We start from the raw sequence: 18,973 nt of genomic DNA on the forward strand, positions 1-18,973 counted from the left end.
TGTTACCCCTCCCTCCTTCCTGCCCTGCCTCAGGGGAAGAGTAAATGGCGTCTGATCTGCTTTTCCTGGTCCCTGGGGGCTCGCCCACACTCTCAGGTTTGTTGTGGCATCCATCCCCCACCCTGGGCACTGCTGGGGAGTGCCCTTTGTCTCTGTGCCCTGTTGGGCCTGGCCGGGTGGGGAGGGGGCACCTGAGCCTGGGGCTGCCAGAGGAGCCTCCTGGCCTCCCTGGGGGCTCGGATCACCGGCCTGGCTGGGCCTGGGAAATACCTTCTCTTCATTCAGCCACACTGTCTGAGCTGCACCCCACCCTGTGTTGGGCAGGGCTGGGGATACAGGGTGGCTGAGATGGCCCCAGGTGCCGCCCTCTGGGGGGGGGGGGCTCCCAGCGCAGACAGCCCAGCCCGTTCTGCTCCCCGATCCGGGCCCTGGAGAAAGTAAGACAGCAGAGAGAGTAAGGCTGGACCCTTGCTCTGGCCGGGAGAGAAGTGTGCCCAGCACCGTCTTTCGCTTATCTGTTCCTTCCCCTGTGCTTTCAGCAACAGCAGCAACAACGGCAGTGGTAAGCCAGCAGGGTAACCTGTAGCGAGGACCTGCTCGGCAGGTGCCATCTCTCTGCCGAGTCCTTGCCCTGACATGGTCTGTGCAAAGGCCCGGTGCGGAGAGATGGCACTGCATCTGGCCGGAACTCCTCGTGGCCCAGACTGCCGACGCCCGCGGCTTCCCGAGGCCGGGGTGACCATGGATTTGTGCCATCCTATGGGATTTCACCCGTTATGGGGACCAGTGGGTTCTGGGCGGCATCTCTCACCATGTGACTTGCCTCTTGCCTGTGGCCAAAATGGGCTGCCACATCCTCACGTTTCCAGCTGAGGCAGCGTGGCTGGCATGGCCTCCCTGAGGTGGGGTGGACTGGGACTAGGATCACAGGGGGGCACCTCTTGGGGCGTTTGGAACACAGGCCAGCTTATTCACAAATAGCCAGATTTGGTCTTTAAAGACTCAGACCAGTTCCTGCTCAGGCATGAGGTCCAACTTCCAGGCAGTGTGGTACAGGCACCGGGGACTCCTGTCTGCCCTCTGCCCTGCACCTCCCTGGCCGGTTCCTCCCCAGGGTCCAGACTCCTCACTGGGCCGTGGCATCATTCATTTGTTCCACAAGTACTTGCTGAGTGCCTGCGCTGTAGATGCCAAGGACGCAGCAAGGATGAGAAGGGCCCGCTCTCGGGGAGTCCCTGCAGGGGGCAGGGGAGGAAGCGGGGACCCACAGGTGCATGTATATGATGGCAGGCGGTAATAAATGCCCCAGAGAAGTATAAAGCAGGGGTGCAGATTTTGTCAGGGAGTAAGAAAGGCCTCTCTAATGTGGTTTTATTTTTTAAAGATTTTTATTTATTTGAAAGAGAGAGAGAGAGAGTACACTCACAGAGGGAGAGGGAGAAGCAGACTCCTTATTGAGCAGAGAGCCCAACACAGGGCTCGATCCCAGGACCCCAAGATCACGACCTGAGTCAAAGGCAGATGCTTAACCCACTGAGCCACCCAGGTGCCCCTCTAGTGAGGTTTTATTTGCACAAAGACCCGAATATCAGGAAGAGGTGAGCCACGCAGCTCTGGGCGGAGGGAACAGTAGGTGCAAAGGCCCTGAGCCTGGAACAAGCTTGAGGCCTCCAAGACTAAAAAGTAGGAGGCCAGTGCAGTTGCAGGGAAGCGAGAAGATGGAGTGGGGTCCCGAGGTTGGCCGAGTCCAGCTGGGCAGGCCTTGGTGGGTCCCAGTGGGGACCTTTATCCAAGTGGGAGAGCTGTTTGTTTAACAATGCTTCTGGTTCCTGCCTAGGCAAGGCAACCTTTCTGATCTTGGTTCTGGTCATTGCCACTAGAGTTGTCTCGGCCCTTGTTCTTGTCCCATAAACCCCTGGGGTCCTTCGTCTGGAGCACAGGCCTTGGCTGGAGCCAGGGCTGCCGGGAAGCAGGAGGTGGAGGGGGTGGCGACAAGGCCTCTGCGGTTCAGCGTGGGCCACCTGGTGCTGGGCAGCCCTGGGCAGTGACTTCCCCTCTCTGGGCCTCGTTGTTCTGGTTTGGGAAACAGGAAGGAGGAGGACTCTCCCCACACCCACTCACCCAAGAACTGTCGGGAGGGTTCAGGGTGGCCTGGTCTGCGCGCCCAGTCCGGGCCTGGGCCGGAGTCGGTACCAAAGCGCGTGCCCATCCCCTCCATCGGCTCAGGCACGGGGAAGGAACGGCCTGCCCTAGGTGCTGGGATTGAGCTGTAACCGACTGAAACATGCTTCCTGCCTGCGCCGAGCCACAGACTTTGCGGGCACACTCATCACCGCGTAATGCGTTAGGTGATGTGAAGGGCCGGGAGAACGTAGATGGGACGAGCCAGGCGCTGGGGATGCGGTGATGGGCAAGACTGGACGCAGTCCCCGCCCCGTGGCACTCCTGCCACGGCTGGTATGGAACACAGTGTCAGTCCTCAGCAGTTCCTGGCATCTTGGCCGGGACCGCATGCCCGGAGCCTGCCTGCTTCTTCCCCCAGAGCCACCACGTGTGCCTGCCCACCCCTGCGCTGTCACATCCTCCACCTCCCCGGGCTCCACATGGCCACAGGGAGCCTGTGGGCACCTGAGTCAGGCCACATCCCTCCCCTGTTCAGAGCCCTTGTGTGGCTCCACGTCACTCGGGGAAAGAACAGAGTTGTCCCTGTGGCCCACAAGTCCCTATGTGACCTACCCCCACCACCCGGCCTCCTCTGCTCTGACCACATCAAGCGCGTCCCCACCTGGGGACATTTTCCTTGACTCCTTCCTGCTCCCAGGTGTCCACGTGGTTCCCTCGCCCCTCCCCACCTAGGGTCCCTGCTCAAGGGTCACCTTCCCAGCGAGGCCCTCCCCAACCACTTCACTGAAACTTCCAGCTTCTCCTGCCCCTCAGCACTCTCTTGATCCTTGCTTTGTGTATTCCTCAGCATTTACCCTCTGACTTACTAGATATGTTTCTGATACAGCTCATTTGTCGACTGTCTCCTTTCCCCTAGAATGTGAGCTCTGTCCGCAAGGGCTGGGATGCTCCTGGCCATTCTGACCACCGCTAGGAGCCCCAGCCCTAGCCTGGCAGAGATCAGCGCTCAGTAGCCATGGACGGTGGGCGGGTACCTGAGTGTGATGGGGTCCTTTGGGGGTAGAGTAGGTGTTTGCCAAGGAGGGAGCTCGGGCACATGTCAGGCCCAAAGCTCATGACAGCGTCTTGGGTCAAGGTCCCTGAGGATTCCTTGGAGGACCTAGGCTCAGGGCAGGGGGCCTGGGAGAGACATATGGACTGGGGAGGGCAGGGGGCCTGTACAGGTGGGCACACGAGAGCTGAGCAAAGGTGTGCTGGTGGGACAGGTGTGGGGGGTTAAGGGAGGCAGTGAGAAGTCTGCTGGGGGCTAGGAAAGTAGGCCGGACTCCCCCTCCTTTGGCAGAACACAGCCAGGGGCGATGGGGTAAACTGAGGTGGAAGGGCTTCCCAGAGCTACTAGGTAAAAGTCTTGGCAGGGGCGCCTGGGTGGCTCATTCAGTGAAGCGTCTGCCTTCGGCTCAGGTCATGATCTTGGGGTCCTGGGATTGAGCCCCACATCAGGCTTCCTGCTCAGTGGGGAGCCTGTTTTCCCTCTCCCCGCTGCTCATGCTCGCTCTCTATCTCTCTCTCTCTCTCTCCCAAATAAATAAATAAAATCTTTAAAAAAAAAAAAGTCTTGGCAGAAGGGCAAGTGGGAGCCAGTGGTGCGGGCTGGGGACAGTGAGCCTTCCTTCATGGTCCTCTTCCTGATTGAGGATTTCATTTTGAAGACTGTGATCGTGGCACATCCCATGCTCTTTCCCTGGGCCCCTGGGTTCCTGCTTGGTCAGCTCCCCAAACTGCAGGGGAGCAGCGTGATTCAGAGCTTGGGGGGAAGGGAGGGGACAGGAGGTAAGTTTTCCACACGCGTGCACACACGCACACGTGCACACATGTGCACACACACACACACACTCCCCAGATGGCTTTGTCACACAAGTGGGTCTTGCTTTTCTACCAGAGCTGATTTCCTTGGTGGGGGGAGTTAGGGGTGGGGTGGGATGGGTGGGTATCATTTTCTTCCCATGAAAGCTCGGAGGGCGGAACCAGCGAGTGCAGGGGTGACAAGAAACTTGGAAGCTTTGGCTAGGACAGGCTGGAAGCTGCCTGTCCCACGTGTCGAATAATTCAAAAGCCTTTTTTTAATTGCAGTGAACATTTGAGAGTAGGATGGAAAATGTGCCTGCGTTCGTGGGATCAGATGCTGGAGTTCAGAGGCATTGTGGCCTGGCTGGTGGCCGGTGGCTGCCCGCCCCCCGCCCCCTGTTCCCTCTGTCTGAGGTTGTTGCTTTGCCCTCTCCTAGAGTTTCCCAAGGACCGTCTGGGCAGAACTGGAGGTGTCTGAGCAGGGGTGTAGCATAGCGGGTACAGATGTGTCAGTTTATTCACCAGAGAGAGGTTCCTTGAGTGCCTAGTATTGGCTGGGCTGTGTTGTAGACACTGGGGTACAGTGGAGAGTAAGACAGATGACAGGTGCAAAGGGAAAGGTGTAGAGGGGGACGGGCCAAGAGCAGGGATATTTGAGGACAGATGTGGGTAGAGGAAGGCAGGGAGGGAGCCATGTGCAGATCAGTGAGAATGAAGTTCCAGCAGCTGGGGTGACCGCCAGTGCAAAGGCCCTGAGGTGGGGACATGTCTAGCGTTTGAAGAACCGCAAGGAGGCCCAAATGGCTGGGGCAGAACCAGCAAGGGGGCAGAGGTGACAGGCAGATCATATGGGCCACAGGGACAGGTCTCAGGGGCCAACAGAAGGTTTAAGGAGGTCAACGCTGCGGTGGACCAACTGTCTTCTGGGCCCAGCTCTGCTTGGTAACCTGAGCAAGAGATTTCACCTTTGTGGTCCTCAGTTTCCACATTTGCAAGATGGGAATGAGAATAGCTGCTCCCCCCAGGTCATTGGGTGTCCGTGAGCTGAGTGTCTGCATCTGGGCAGGGTTGTGGGGTCCCTTGCAGTGGCGGTAGTGATGTCAATACTGGGGTGGAGCCTCAGAAAGGCGCATTTGGTGGCGGGGACTGGTGTGTGGCCATCTTTTCCCCTATAGATTGTCTTGCCCAAGGGGGACAGGAATCCCCGCTCTCTGCTGCCTCCTGCTGCTCTTGGGGGCCTGGGACAGGTTAGATAGGTGGGTAGCCTCAGCCCCGGGAGGGGTCGGGACAGGACTGGAAGGGCAAGGTGTGGGGGTGCCTGGCTGGCTTAGTTGAAGGAGCATGCGACTCTTGATCTCAGGGTTGTGAGTTCAAGCCCCACATCGGATGTAGAGATTACGAAAAACAAACAAACAAATAAATAAATAAACAAACTTAGAAGAAAAAAGGAAGGGCAGGGTGTGGGCTTGGGAGGGAGGCACCCTGGAGGTGACAGTGACAGGAAGCAGTGGCTTCCGCGCAGCCCTCAGAGCAGGCCAGGCAGGTAAGAGGCTGGGCTCTGGTGCCCACCTGCCCGAGTTCAAATGCTGGGTGCCCTGGGCAGGGGGCTTCCTGTCTGCAGGCCTCAGGCTCCCCATCTGTGAACTGGGGCCGGTGAGTTGTGAGGGCAGAGAGGGATGGGGGGCAGAGGGTGGGGAGCAGAGCCTGGCATGCACGGCCCTCCGAGGGCACCGCCGCCTTTATTTCCAAGACCCGGCAGGGCACAGGCTCTGGGTTAACAGGCCTGGAGCCTCAGGTGCACTCTGCTGCCAAGCGGTGGGCCCCGGGCGAGGGGGTGCCCTCCCTGCCCCTCGTTTCTCCTTGGCTCTAACTCAGGGCTCGTCGTGGCCACATCCTCGCAGGTCACGTCCGCGGATGAAACGAGGGGCTCTGGGCAGGGTGCTTAGAAGAGGGGCGAGCACACAGTAGGTACGTCGGCTCCCGCCGTGGTACCGAGCACTGCCTACTGCGTGCGAGTGCCTTGTGTTCTGACTCCTCTCGGAACTCAGGGTCTGGCATTATTCTCTTTAACAGAGGAAACTGAGGCACAGGGTGGCCGAGCTGCTGGCCCCCGGTCGCACAGTGAGCTCCAGAGGCAGGTTGGCTCCCAAGTACACAGGGTGAGGTGGCCCAGACTCCTGGGTTCCAAGCTCGCTGGGGAACCCTCTTCGCCCACCCGCGCGCTCCTGGCACAGGCACCTGTCTTCGTTTTAGCAGCCCCTCCGCCTTCCCCTCTGTGGCCCCCATACAGTCAGGAGCCTGGGGACTTGATGAGGGAGCCGGCCAAGCCCGGAGCTGCCCCAGGGTGGAGCTGGAGCCAGATCACTATAAACACGGTCAGTTCCTCTGTTTGTCCCTCCCTCCATGCGGTGCCCAGAGGGAAGGGGTGGCCCCGGGCAAATATCCGGAGGTGTGTCCCTCCATCCCCTTCCCCTGCAGGGTCACACGCACGGAGGGCAGGATACACGGGGGGGCTGGCTGCAGTGTGCAGAGGCGGCTTGGGGTTTAGGGGTGAGGGTTCTGAGGAGGCGGCCCCGTGGTCCGGCTGCCTCCCGCCCACCCCGTCGTGGTGCTGAGCTCCTCCCACCGCAGGGTCTGCCCCTCCCTTTCCCGGGTTTAGTGAGGGGTCACGTGGCCGATCCTACTCCCCAGAGTGACTCTGTGCCTCGGGCTGTGGGCTGCAGGGTGGAGGATGGGTAGGGCCGAGTGAGAGAGGCCAAGGTGAGGGGTGAGGCCGGGCCTGGGGCCGGGTGGGGGCACCTCTGGGAGCACGGTGAGGAGGTAGAGGCAGAGTTCTGGGGTGACAGCAGGGAGGATGGGGGAAGGTCCGGCTGTGGGAACAAAGTGAGGACCGGTACTAGAAAGGCAGACGGCTGAGGGCAGAGAGGCCAGGGAGCAGGAAAGGGGTGGGTGGGGGCCGGGGAGGGAAGTCAAGGCGGGAGGGATGGGCAGCACCCGAGGGCTGGAACGGGGGAAGACACTGAAGGGGCTCCTGGCTCGGTTGGGGGCAGAGGCAAAGGGGCCTCCATCCTGGCCAGGGCTGTCACACCCCACATCCCGGCAGCCAGGGGCCCGCAGCAACAGGGAAACTGGACCTGCTGGGGGAGCCCTGGTGGGACCTGGCTCCGGCCACCCGCTGCCCAAGAGGCCCCGACCAGTTGAGACAGGTTGTCTGCTGGGTCCCCACCCCCTCCTGACTGGGCTCTGCTGCCAAACCGGTTCTCCTAGACGGCTACCCACTGATGGTCCTACCTCTGGGCCAGGGGTGGCTGGCTGTTCCCCTAACCTCACAGAGCTGCTCTCACAGGAAAGGAACGGGGAGGGAGGAGAACCTGGGGCTGGAGGGCAGCATCCCAGACACGCTCGAGAGAGTCCTCAGTAGGTCACAAGACTTACGGAGCTTGGGGCCGAGCCTGTGTTGGGCACCGCGCCAGGCTCTGGGGAGCCGCATGAAGCCGACAAAGATCCCGGCCCTGTGCCTTTCCCCTCATCCTCTGGGTCTTAGCTCACACAGCCGCTCTGGTGGGCAGCCGTCCCTGACCCGCACCCTGCCATCCCTCAGACTGGGTCTGGTCCTCTCTGACCCCAGCCCTGACCGGCCTGGGCTGTCGGAGGCGATCTCGGCCTCGGTCACCGCCACGTCCCCAGCGTGAACCAGCACAGGGCCGGGCACAAGGGAGTGAGGGTTTAGCAAACGAATGCACGGCCTGCGTGCATATTTTCTTCCTGTTTTCCAGATGAGTAACTTGAGGCCCCAAGAGGAGACGTCACCCGCCCGAGGGCACTTCTAGCACAGCCCGCATCAAACCAGGTCTGTGGGACTCTGGGGCCCAGGCGTGGGACGGGGGGCGTGGGACTGGGGCCCCCACCCCAGACAGTGCCTGGAGTACTCGTTATCATCAGAGCCAGAGGGGACAAGGGCCCTCACTCCGTGCCCTGCTCTGCTCCCGTTCGCTCGGTTGATCCTCAGAGCAGCCCCGTGAGGGCGAGAGAGGCTACGTCGCTCGGCCCCGGTCCCGCAGAGTAAGGGCAGAGAGAGATTTGTGCTCTGGCCACTTGACTCACCCTGGTCTCCCTGTGGGACACACCACAGCGCATCTCCCCCGCAGCCTGTTTGGTTTTAAAACTGGCTTTCATGGAGCGTTTATACGGTGCCTGGTACCATCCAAAGTATCCACCTGGAGACCACAGATCTTAAAGACGGGGATTGTTTTGTCTGTTAGTATCTGCTGCGTGGTGGAACTTTCCCCACTATGTGATCCTGGTGAGGAACTCCCTTCTCTGAGCCTCAGTCTCTTGTCTATAAAGTGGGAGTGTTGCAGTGGGGCTCCCCGGGACCGTGCATAGGACAGGGACAATGGAAGCAATCATCGAACAATTGCTCGGTCCCTGAGCACAGGCTAGGGGCCAGGCGCTGTGCTGGGGGTAGGACACAGGCACACTGGGCAGATGAGACCTGGCCTGTGATGCTGATAGTCTTGGGGTAGGGGGGGGTGTAGACACCCAGCATTCTTGTGGTAAACACAAGAATGAACAGTAGAATTTCCAGAAGTTGAACGTGCTGTGAAGCTTTGTGACAAAAGGCTAGAGGGGCACCTCCTTCACTTGGGGTGGTCAGGAAAAGATTCACCAACAAATCTGAGACCCCAGAGAGGGGAAGAAGGGAGCCACATGTGGATACTGGGGAGGAGTGTGCCACGAGGAGGGAACAGCCAGTGCAAGGGCCCTGAGGTTTGACAACCAGTGTGAATGAAGGGGACACGAGAGCAGAGAGGGGACAGGGGCAGGTCGTGGGGCAGTGGGGCACAGGGAGGACTTGGCTGAGAGCTCTGAGTGGGGAAGGGCGTTCACGGGGTCTCTCGGGCTGCCTGTGGGGCACGGGAGACCAAGGAGGAGACGAGGAGTGACAGGACCCGGGACCGGGGCAGGGCCTGAGGAGCTGAGAGAAATGGGCAGGGTCTGGTGAGCGGCCCCCTCCCACAGGCCTGCTGGCAGGAGCCCAAGTCTGCGCCCTCGGGGTGCTGATAGCCGCCTTAGCACCATGTTTGGGAAGAAGAAGAAACGGGTCGAGATCTCTGCGCCATCCAACTTCGAGCACCGCGTGCACACGGGCTTCGACCAGCACGAGCAGAAGTTCACGGGGCTGCCCCGCCAGTGGCAGAGCCTGATCGAGGAGTCGGCTCGCCGGCCCAAGCCCCTGGTGGACCCCGCCTGCATCACCTCCATCCAGCCCGGGGCCCCCAAGGTATGCAGGCACCCACCACTGCCTCTCCTGCCCCACATCGACCCCACACAGTGCCCCCAGCCCTTAACCCCACGCTTGACCCTTGGGCCAACGCCTCCTCACTGACCCCCTCCTTGCTGACTGCCAGACACCCCAACCCTCTACCCTAATCTTCGCCCCCAGTGCTGACCTTTCACCCCTCCACCCACTGATCCCTCCCCTTGCCTCTCAACACTGACTCCCACCTTAACCCCTGCACAGCCCCCCACACCAGCTCCAAGTTGTGCTCCTCTCCCTGGACCCCGTGTCCCCGTCCCCAGTACCAGAAACTTGTCCTTGGTCAAGGGACAGACCCCTGTGGTCAGGGCTGGGCTGGGGGCACCCGGAGTGGCTGCTGACCCACCCCCGGAGTCTGGGCCAGCTTTGTGGAGGAGGGGACACCTGGGCTGTGCCCTGAGGAGGAGTCCTTGTGGCAAACGGAGAGGAGGCGGGGCTTTTTAGCAGAGGAAACAGTCCATGGGAAGCCTTGGAGGCTTTTTGGTTTGGGGGGGTGGTTTTCCTGCCATCTCGAGCAAAAGGGTGGAGTTGGGATTTGAACCACGGTCTGTTTCCACAGCCCATGCTCTTAACCCCTTTCCCGTCTGCGTGGTCCAGGCGCCCAGGCTCGGTGCGGCTGGCTGGGGGCGGGGCGTGAGCCTGCCCAGCCTGGGAAGCCAGCCGCACAGCCGGACTTCACCCCAAGGGCAGCGGGAACCAGGAAGGGCTGTGGGCCAGGGGCACGCAGCCAGGGTTGTTCTGGGGCTGGAGGTGGAGATGGGTGTGCCAGTCAGCAGGCCCAGCGCCTGGGGGCAGGCCTGCGGCTGACTCATCCTCTCCGGTGCCCAGCGAGGGGACGCGGGCACTCACCAGGACGGTCTCCACCCGGCGACCCGCTGAGCTGCCGGTGTATCTCACGCAGGCCTTTTGAATGCTTTGAACTCTTTGCCTCTGCTTAGAACAGCAGAGACTCCATATCCAGAGCTGTATTTCTGGCTTCTGCTGACTAATCGCAGGGACTGAGGGGGTGGCAGCTGCCTCCACGGGACAGGGTGCTGGCTGGCTCCTCTGGGCCGGCAGGCCCCGGCCGGCCCCGGCGCTACTCGGTGCTGGCCGTGGCCTCACTAGGGGACCCCCGACAGTCCAGCCCCAGCTCGGCCTGCAGCTGTAAGCCCTGCTTGGGCCTGTGCCCACCAGGAGGAGGGGGCACCTCATCCTGAGTCACACGAAGGTGCCGCAGGGGCTAACGCTATCTTGGGGCCCCTATGGGTACTTGTTTGCTGCCCTTGGCGGGGAATCTCCCCTTGGCTGGATCTTCCCAGGCCCTCCCCCAGCCCCCAGAGACTTCTCAGCCTCTTATTCCAGCACCAGGGTCTAAGCAGGTGTCTACCTTGCTTCACGGGGCGCCCGGCTGGGCAAGGAGGCAGCCAGGCCCAAGAGAGGCCAGGGGCTGTTGGGGGGGAGGCCCACGGGGGCACTGTGGCCTGGAGGTAGGTTTGGGCCACAGTAGAGGCAGCTGTGGCTTGAGGAAGTGTGGCAGCCCTGGGCCCACACCCCTGCAGGCCAGAGAGAGAGAGCACAGGGACGGGGGTGCGTATTCTGCTCCCTGCAGCCTCCTCCCAGCCTGCCTCCCTCCTTCGCTGGCTCAGCCAGTGTTTTTTGAGCACGCTCTGCATACATACCAGACACTGTTCCAGGTGCTGGAATGAGGCCAGAGCAGGAGGACAGGCAAATCCAGCAGCTGTCTTTGTGAACGTCGCAGGGGGGTGCAGGCGATGGTCCGCTTACGCAGGCTTCACGGCAGCTGGTTTCGAGTGCTCCAGAGAAAGAGAAGGCAGGGAAGGGGAATAGGGAGTGTTAAGGGGCTGGCATTTTAGAGTCTGGGTGGTCAACGAAAATTTCCTTCTGAGAAGCTGAGTTCAGGCAAAGGCCTGAAAGAGGAGAGGAGGGAAGATGCTGCGGGCATACTTGGGGGAAGATGTTCTAGGGAGAGCGAGCAGCCAGTGCAAAGGTCCTGAGGTGGTCGTGTGCCTGCTATGTTTGAGGAGCAGTGAGGAGGCCTGTGTGTCTGGAGCTGGGTGAGGGGCCAGGGGATCCCTGGAAGCCTTGACTCAGTACTCAAGGGAGGAGGCGGCTGTGACGTGGATCAGGGTGGTGTGGACTTGGGTAGATTCAGGACACACGTTACGTCCACAGGCCCCATGGGAATTCACATTTGCATGGGCCCAGTCCTTTCTGACTCTCCCTGTACTCCACCCTCGGCTTCCAGGGAAACAGAGCATGGGTTTGGGGTTAACAGCCCTGGCGGGCTGCAGGGAAGGAAGTCCAAGCCGTGCCTTGGCCCCAGCATCCTGTAATTTGCAGCTCTCCAGGGCTGATTATGGGGTGGTGTGGGTTCTGTGCTCCTTCCCCTCCTGCCCACAGGGCAGAGAGCTGCCCCCAGCATGGAGAATAGGAGAAAGACAGGGGGTGCTTCTCAGTTGGGCCAGCCATCCCGGGGCGACAGCCTGACCTATGGGAGGTTAATCCTTCGGCTTTCTTCCTGCACCACATCTCTGGGGGTGTGGGAGGGGCTGCAGGGGCCCCCCTGGTGCCGCCCCCACCTGCCCAGCCCCATCATCACCCCATGGCATTTCTTCATTCCGTCTCTGTCTTGTCTCTGTGTGTGTGTTGTGTTGTCCTGTCCTTGTGTGTCGGATACACATCCCGTGTCCTCCTCTTCCTTGCCCGGCCCCCATCCCGCCATTGCCCTGGACCCCAGACCATCGTGCGGGGCAGCAAAGGCGCCAAGGATGGGGCCCTCACGCTGCTGCTCGACGAGTTTGAGAACATGTCGGTGACACGCTCCAACTCCCTGCGGAGAGACAGCCCACCGCCACCTGCCCGTGCCCGCCAGGAAAATGGGATGCCCGCAGAGGCGGCCAGCACGGCCAGAGGGGCCCCGGAGAAGGCGGGCAGCCAAGGCCGGGGCACCGGCCGCAGCGAGGCGGGTGGCAGCAGTGGTGACAGGCGGCGGGTGGGGCCAGAGAAGAGGCCCAAGTCTTCCAGGGAGGGCTCAGGGGGACCCCAGGAGTCCTCCCGGGACAAACGCCCCCTCTCTGGGCCTGACGTCGGCAGCCCACAACCTGCCGGTCTGGCTGGTGGAGCCAAAGCGGCAGCTGGTCGGCCCTTTAACACGTACCCGAGGGCCGATACGGACCACCCGGCCCGGGGTGCCCAGGTAACCAATCCCCCTGCCCCAGGACCTTCCACTGCCCCTTTGTCCAAAATGTCCCCCGTTCCCACCTTCCAGCGCCAGCCTGTGCCCAGCCCACTGTCCATCTTCCATCCTGACCACCATGTGTCTGTCCCACAGCCAGGGCCCCTGTCCCTCACAGGGAGCAGAGCTGGCCCCCGGCCCCTCCACTGACAGCTATCTCTGTTTTCTGTTGCAGGGGGAACCTCACAACCTGGCCCCCAACGGGCCATCAGCAGGGGGCCTGGCGGTCCCCCAGTCCTCCTCCTCCCGGCCTCCCGCCCGAGCCCGCGGACCCCCCAGCCCAGGAGTGCTGGGCCCCCATGCATCTGAGCCCCAGCTGGCTCCTCCAGCCCGCCCTGTCGCTGCCCCCGCCCCCGCCGGGCCCCCAGCCCCCGGGCCCCCCGGGCCCCGCTCACCGCAGCGGGAACCCCAGCGAGTGTCGCACGAGCAGTTCCGGGCAGCCTTGCAGCTGGTGGTGGACCCCGGCGACCCTCGCTCCTACCTGGACAACTTCATCAAGATCGGCGAGGGCTCGACGGGCATCGTGTGCATTGCTACCGTGCGCAGCTCGGGCAGGCTGGTGGCTGTCAAGAAGATGGACCTGCGCAAGCAGCAGAGGCGCGAGCTGCTCTTCAACGAGGTGGGCCACCGCCCCCCTCCACCCTCCCGGCCTGGCCCCGCCTTCCCCCTTCTCCTGGTGCCCCACACCAGCTGGTTGCCCGAGGCCCATGCGGGGCCAGACCCAGTGGGGGTGAGGATGGGAGGCGGCTCTTCAGCGCTGGGATTCCCCAGAGCTGGGTTTGGGCCTGTCTCCTCCTCTCCTTACTCCTCCCACTTCCCCTCGCTGTCACCCCCCCCCACCCCTGTACCCACCACTGCCTCCCCAGAGCCCCAGCTCCAGGCCCCTCACACCCACCGTTTCCCAAACTGGCCCCCAGAGTCTCCCCCAGCCCTGCCCCTCCCCTGGTTCCCTGGCCCCCACCCCAGCCCGTTACCCCCTGTGCAGCCCCACTGTCTCCCGCTCGGCTCTGCCCTGGCTTCCCCTCTTGGGCACCCCCTGGGCATTCCCCATGCAGCAGTTTAAGGGCTCTCTTGGACATGCTGCCCTGCCACACTACCCCCCCCCCCTTACTGACCCTTGCAGTCCCCCCACCCCACCCCTCAGTGTCCTCAGGATAAAGGCCTGGCCGCTGCTACGCATTTGAGGTCTGGCTCCCATCTAGGTCCTTGGTTCTGTCTCTCCTCTGGCTGGGGTTCTTGGTGGCGTCTGCCAGGGAGCTTGTTACGAAGGCAGACTCCTGGCTCCTTCCCTGGAGGAATCCATGCTGGGAGCAGCCCTCAGCCTCTGATGCAGGAGTCCCGGCATGTCAGGCCTGGAAGGGGTCTAAACTCTGCGTCTTCCTCCCAGTCTCTCACCTGTCCCCAAAACCCATCTCCCGGCCCCCCAATCTCGCTGTGCTCCAGCTGCACCACGAGCTCAACAGAACCCCTGCAAGTGTCCTGTTCCACCTCCCCAGGCTTTGCCCTGCTAGGCCTTCTTGCCCCTGAATCTATCCCCCCAGCCTTTTATTCTGCCCTTGGCTGGTACCTGCTTGTCCCGCAACCTCAACCCCGTGCTTCGACGTTCTCTTCCGCACCCCTCTTCCCACACCAGCCCGGTCAGCAGGGCCACTCAGAGAGCAAGATCAGAAAATGGGGTGTGGGCAGGGAGCGTGCCCCCACAATGCAGGCCTCAGGCCTCAAGCTGCCTTTGGGGTCTCCTGGCTTTGGCACAGGGGAGGGCAGTCCAGGACGACCCCAGTGAGCAGGAGCGACAGGTGGGCCGGGGCCTGCGGCGTGGCAGGGCCCAAGCCTAGGCAGGAGGGGAGGCAGGAGGCCGGCTGGTGGCTGGGTTCGAGGCGGGGGCTGGCAGCGCTGACCCGGCCCGGTGCCCAGGTGGTGATCATGCGGGACTACCAGCACGAGAACGTGGTGGAGATGTACAACAGCTACCTGGTCGGGGATGAGCTCTGGGTGGTCATGGAGTTCCTGGAGGGCGGCGCCCTCACCGACATCGTCACGCACACCAGGTACCGCGGGGCCCCCGGTCCCTGGCAGGCACCGAGCCCGCTGCCTCCCCCGGCTCTCGGGTCTGTCACGTCCCCTCAGACCTGTCCCATGGCAGGATGGAGTCCCCTCGGACCCTTCGGGGTGGGGGCCGCGTCCCGACGGGGAGGGGGAGGGCAGCATCCCTGTGGGACCCCGGGCGGGCCGCCGTCTGCCGCGGTTGCTGACCCCCGGGCTGCGCAGGATGAATGAGGAGCAGATTGCCGCCGTGTGCCTGGCCGTGCTGCAGGCCCTGTCTGTGCTCCACGCACAGGGAGTCATCCACCGCGACATCAAGAGCGACTCCATCCTGCTGACCCACGACGGCAGGGTGAGGCGCGGGGGGGGCCTGGGCTCCTCCTGCCTCTCCCCAGCCCCCCTCTTTCTCTAATCCCCGGGTCGGTGGCTTGAGAAGCAGTAAGTTGGTTGGCTCCTCACACAACAGCCCGGAGTCGGGCCCAGTCAGCGGGGGGCTCTGTGCACGCAGTCATAGAGGGGCCCACCGCTTTCACACGGGATGCCGGGAGCTGAGGTCTAGCACTGGGTGCCAGGAGGCCAGGAGGCATCTGGGTGGCCGGCCACAGCTCTTTCTCTGCGGAGAAGGTCTTCCTAGCCGAGCTCACGGCGGTACTCCATGGACCCCGCTCCTGTCTCCCAGCCTCCAGACGGAGGCTCTGACTCAGGTCCACGGATGAGCCTCCCAGTGCCCAGAACCTGCACTTATATCCCAAGAGTGGACGTGATTTTCTGTGGGAGGGGGTCTTTGTCCCCAAATTCTCGATGATTCACCTGCCGTCCCCCAGGGAAGTTAAGCCATTCAGCAGAGATAGGGGTACGGGTGGGCTCTCTTTCACTGGGAGTCTCAGCTGGGGTCCGCGAACACTTAAACCTGTCCACGGATGTGTTTGGGGGATATCTGTGAGCCTGAAACCGTGTGCACACCATGTGCGTATGTCTCCTGGGGGTGAGGAGGTCCATATGTATCCTCAGGAATCGCAAAGGGGCCCGTGGCTCCCAAGCAGGTAGAAATGCGTGGTTCTGGGCACGTGGTTGTTGGTAGAGGAGGCCACACCCCTCACACCCTCTGGGGTACGGCTGCATTTAGGGACACACTGGCCCAGGGCACAGGAACGGGCTTTGGGAGGCAGCTGGTGTCTCAGCCCCTGTGCAGCATTTGGAACCTGGAGGACTGAGCCACTTCCTCCCGAAGGCCCAGGGCAGACACTGTCAAGAAAGCAGACGGTTTGATCTCCCGGTTGTGCCGCACCTGAGGGCCCCCTGCTGGGAGGAGGTCGAGCTACCCGGTGGTCCAGCTGTAGAGCTCCAGCCCCTCTGACCCCACTGCCCGTGCCCCGCTGCAGGTGAAGCTGTCAGACTTCGGGTTCTGCGCCCAGGTGAGCAAGGAGGTACCACGGAGGAAGTCACTGGTCGGCACGCCCTACTGGATGGCCCCAGAGCTCATCTCTCGCCTTCCCTATGGGCCAGAGGTAAGGCAGCGGTGGCCCGGCTGTCAGCACGGGTTTACACTGTGACAGTCTGGAATAGCAGGAGTGCTGGGGGTGGGGTGGGGCTCTGTGTGGGAGATGGGGCCCTGGGGTTGGTTTTACGGGAGAAGAAGTAGGCATGCGTGCACGCGTCCATCACGGCTGAGCCCGGCTGGTGCTAGGACCAAACCCGCTCAAACGGATTTAGCAAAACAGGAAAGCTCTGGGTCCCAAGACGTGTGAGGGGCAAGTGACAAGCTTCAGGCCCGGCCATCCCTGTGCTCTGTCCCTCCCCAGCCCTGACTTTCTCTGTGTTGTGTTCGCGGAGGCAGGCACTCCCCTCGTGGGGGTGGAGCTGGCCGGGCAGCTCTGGGACGTCCCCCTGCCTGTGAGTGCCGGAGGGGGGGGGTGTTCCTGGATATTTCTGTTAAAGTCTCCGGGTTGACTCTGATTGGCTCAGCTCAGGTCACCTGCTTGCTCATGAACCAATTACTGTGTCCCAATGATGCAGACCAGGCAACTGGTCACCGAGCCATGGATACTCCCTGGAAGGAGGGAGCTGTGTGGGCACAACCCTTCAGAGGGCTCCCTGGGGGAGGAATGTGTGGGTCTGGCAAGCCAGGTGTCAGAGGGGGTGTTTGGGGCCCCAGGACTCCAGGAGCAAGGAGGCGAAGGCAGAACCAGGGGCCACCCCTCCGTGGGTTCCCCAGCACCGGCACCTCCCCGCACAGCTTGGCCCTCCTGTCCCTTCCCTGCTGCAGGTGGACATCTGGTCTCTGGGGGTGATGGTGATCGAGATGGTGGACGGGGAGCCCCCCTACTTCAATGAGCCGCCGCTCAAAGCCATGAAGATGATTCGGGACAACCTGCCGCCCCGACTGAAGAACTTGCACAAGGTGGGCCCCGGCCAGCAGGCGGGTGGGGTGAGGGCGGCGATGCCTCCTCTGTGTTGGGCTCCCCGCCCCCACCCCCACGGTCCCCCGAGCCCTCGCCGCCCCCCCCGGTGGTGGTGCTGAGGCCGGCTGGCTGAACACACACAGCGTAGCCAGGCCCGGGAGAGGAGCCTTCCCCGTAGACGAGTCACACGGTGAGAGAGGGGTGCGTCCGGGGCCCAGCCCCTGTCCCCTCCTTGCAAACCTTGAAAATGGAGAAGAAATGACGCCCTGGCGTCTTTGGATGTGTTGCAAGCTCTAGACACCTGGGCCCGCCTGGCCCCCTCCCTGGGCAGGGGATGTTGTCGGCCCATTTGACAGGAGGAAGCGGCGGCCCAGTGGCAAGTGAGCAGTGGGGCTGGCCCTGAGACCCCCGACTCTCTCCCCCACCTCCCGACAGGTGTCACCCTCCCTGAAGGGCTTCCTGGACCGCCTGCTGGTGCGTGACCCGGCCCAGCGGGCCACGGCGGCTGAGCTGCTCAAGCACCCATTCCTGGCCAAAGCGGGCCCGCCCGCCAGCATCGTGCCCCTCATGCGCCAGAACCGCACCAGATGAGGCCCAGTGCCCTGTCCCTGAACCAAAGAGCCCCTTGGGTCACCCCTGCCCCGCCACGGGCCAGTGGGGGGCCGGCCCCCACTCCTCCCCGCCTGGGAGACACTCCGTGTGGCACCGCCCTCCTGGCCGGGGGTCGGGGAGCGTGCAGGACCCTACTACTGAACTCCAGGTTTGATTTTGTGACTTTAAAAAAAAACAAACAGGGACTCGTGGGAGCCAGTGAGGGTCCCCGGACTCCCCACCCTCCGGGACAGTCCCTCCCTGTGTCTTCCTGTCTTCCAGGAAGGACAGGCGGCCCCCCATCACTGGAAATCATCTGCAGCGGGGGCTGCCGTGGGTGGAGAGAACACTACGAAAAGCGTGTGTGTGTGTGTGTGTGTGTGTGCACGCGTGTGTGTGTGAGTGTGCGTGTGTGCACGTGTGTGCACGCACGCCCATGCAGAAGGTCCAGCTGCTCTGTCCTCCAGCCTGTGAGTGGGTGTCTCTGAGGCCTTGCCTGACATACAGTGCAGCCCCCTGGCCCCCCTGAGCCATTGTGGGGGTCGATCATGAATGTCTGAAGAGTGGCCTTTTCCCCAAGTCCTGCACCCCCTTTCTGTGGCTGGCTGGGGAGACGGGGTTGGGGCTTCCCGCCCATCGCCAGCCTCTGCAGATGACTACTGCACCTGGACAGCCTCCTCTTTTCTAGAAGTCTATTTATATTGTCATTTTATAACACTCTAGCCCTTCTCCCGACCTGGGGACAGATGGTCTCTGCCCCACGGGGCGGCACCAGGGACAGAACCCTGCTTGAAGAATCAGGTTCCCAGCCCCTTGGTGTGGCCCCACCCTCCCCTCCCTTCCCTCGAGTTAGTTTTACAATTAAAACATTTTCTTGTTTTGTGTGTGTATGTGTGTGGTGTGTGTAGAGCCCCTCCCTGTCCAGGCCGTCTTGGTGCGGGACTGGGAGGAGGGACTCGAGGACGGAGAGGGGGGCCTGGCGAACCCCAGGATTCCAGCCCATCTTAGGGCAAGGGCCATGTCTGTGGGGGGTAGGGAGCCCCAGGTCAAAGCAGCCAGTAGTGCCCCTGACATGGGACCCAGACTCACCCACACCCCGCAAACACCAGTCCTCCAGGCTCCATGTGCCATGATGACCAGTTTGCCAACTCTGAGGGTTGCCGGAAACTTGTTTTAAAGTTTGTCTTGAGTGTGTTCAGTGAGTAGGAATGACCCTTGATGAGCCGATGTTAGTCAACGGGCCGTTCACAATATTGGTCAGTGAGCAGGTGGGCTTTGAGGGCTTGGCTAAGGCGGATGGATCTGGAACGGCCAGCTTTAGGGATACTCCACTGGCCAAAGCCCTCCCTCCAGATCGGGGTCCTGTGGGGTCTCCACGAGGGGAGAAAGGAATCGGCTGGCATCCACACG

General features: G+C 62.3%; 1 protein-coding gene across 4 annotated transcripts in view; it reads left to right on the top strand.

Moving 5' to 3' along the window:
• PAK4 (p21 (RAC1) activated kinase 4) overlaps nt 1-18,443 on the top strand; it is a 43,861-nt gene extending 25,418 nt beyond the window's left edge. For 2 of the 4 annotated variants that reach the window (XM_045785663.2, XM_045785669.2), the window contains exons 2-10: nt 7,746-7,819; nt 8,992-9,253; nt 12,030-12,488; nt 12,703-13,146; nt 14,442-14,575; nt 14,796-14,922; nt 15,953-16,078; nt 16,837-16,971; nt 17,408-18,443. In XM_045785663.2, the coding sequence (XP_045641619.2) occupies nt 9,050-9,253; nt 12,030-12,488; nt 12,703-13,146; nt 14,442-14,575; nt 14,796-14,922; nt 15,953-16,078; nt 16,837-16,971; nt 17,408-17,563 (1,785 nt within the window). In that variant the 5' untranslated portion in view covers nt 7,746-7,819; nt 8,992-9,049 and the 3' untranslated portion in view covers nt 17,564-18,443. The other 2 variants (XM_045785674.2, XM_045785671.2) reach the window with 2 other exon arrangements.
• The last annotated feature ends 530 nt before the right edge of the window (nt 18,444-18,973 follow it).

Source organism: Ursus americanus, chromosome 21, assembly GCF_024610735.1.
Source record: "Ursus americanus isolate L20-20 chromosome 21, mUrsAme1.1.p, whole genome shotgun sequence".
NCBI lineage: Eukaryota > Metazoa > Chordata > Mammalia > Carnivora > Ursidae > Ursus > Ursus americanus.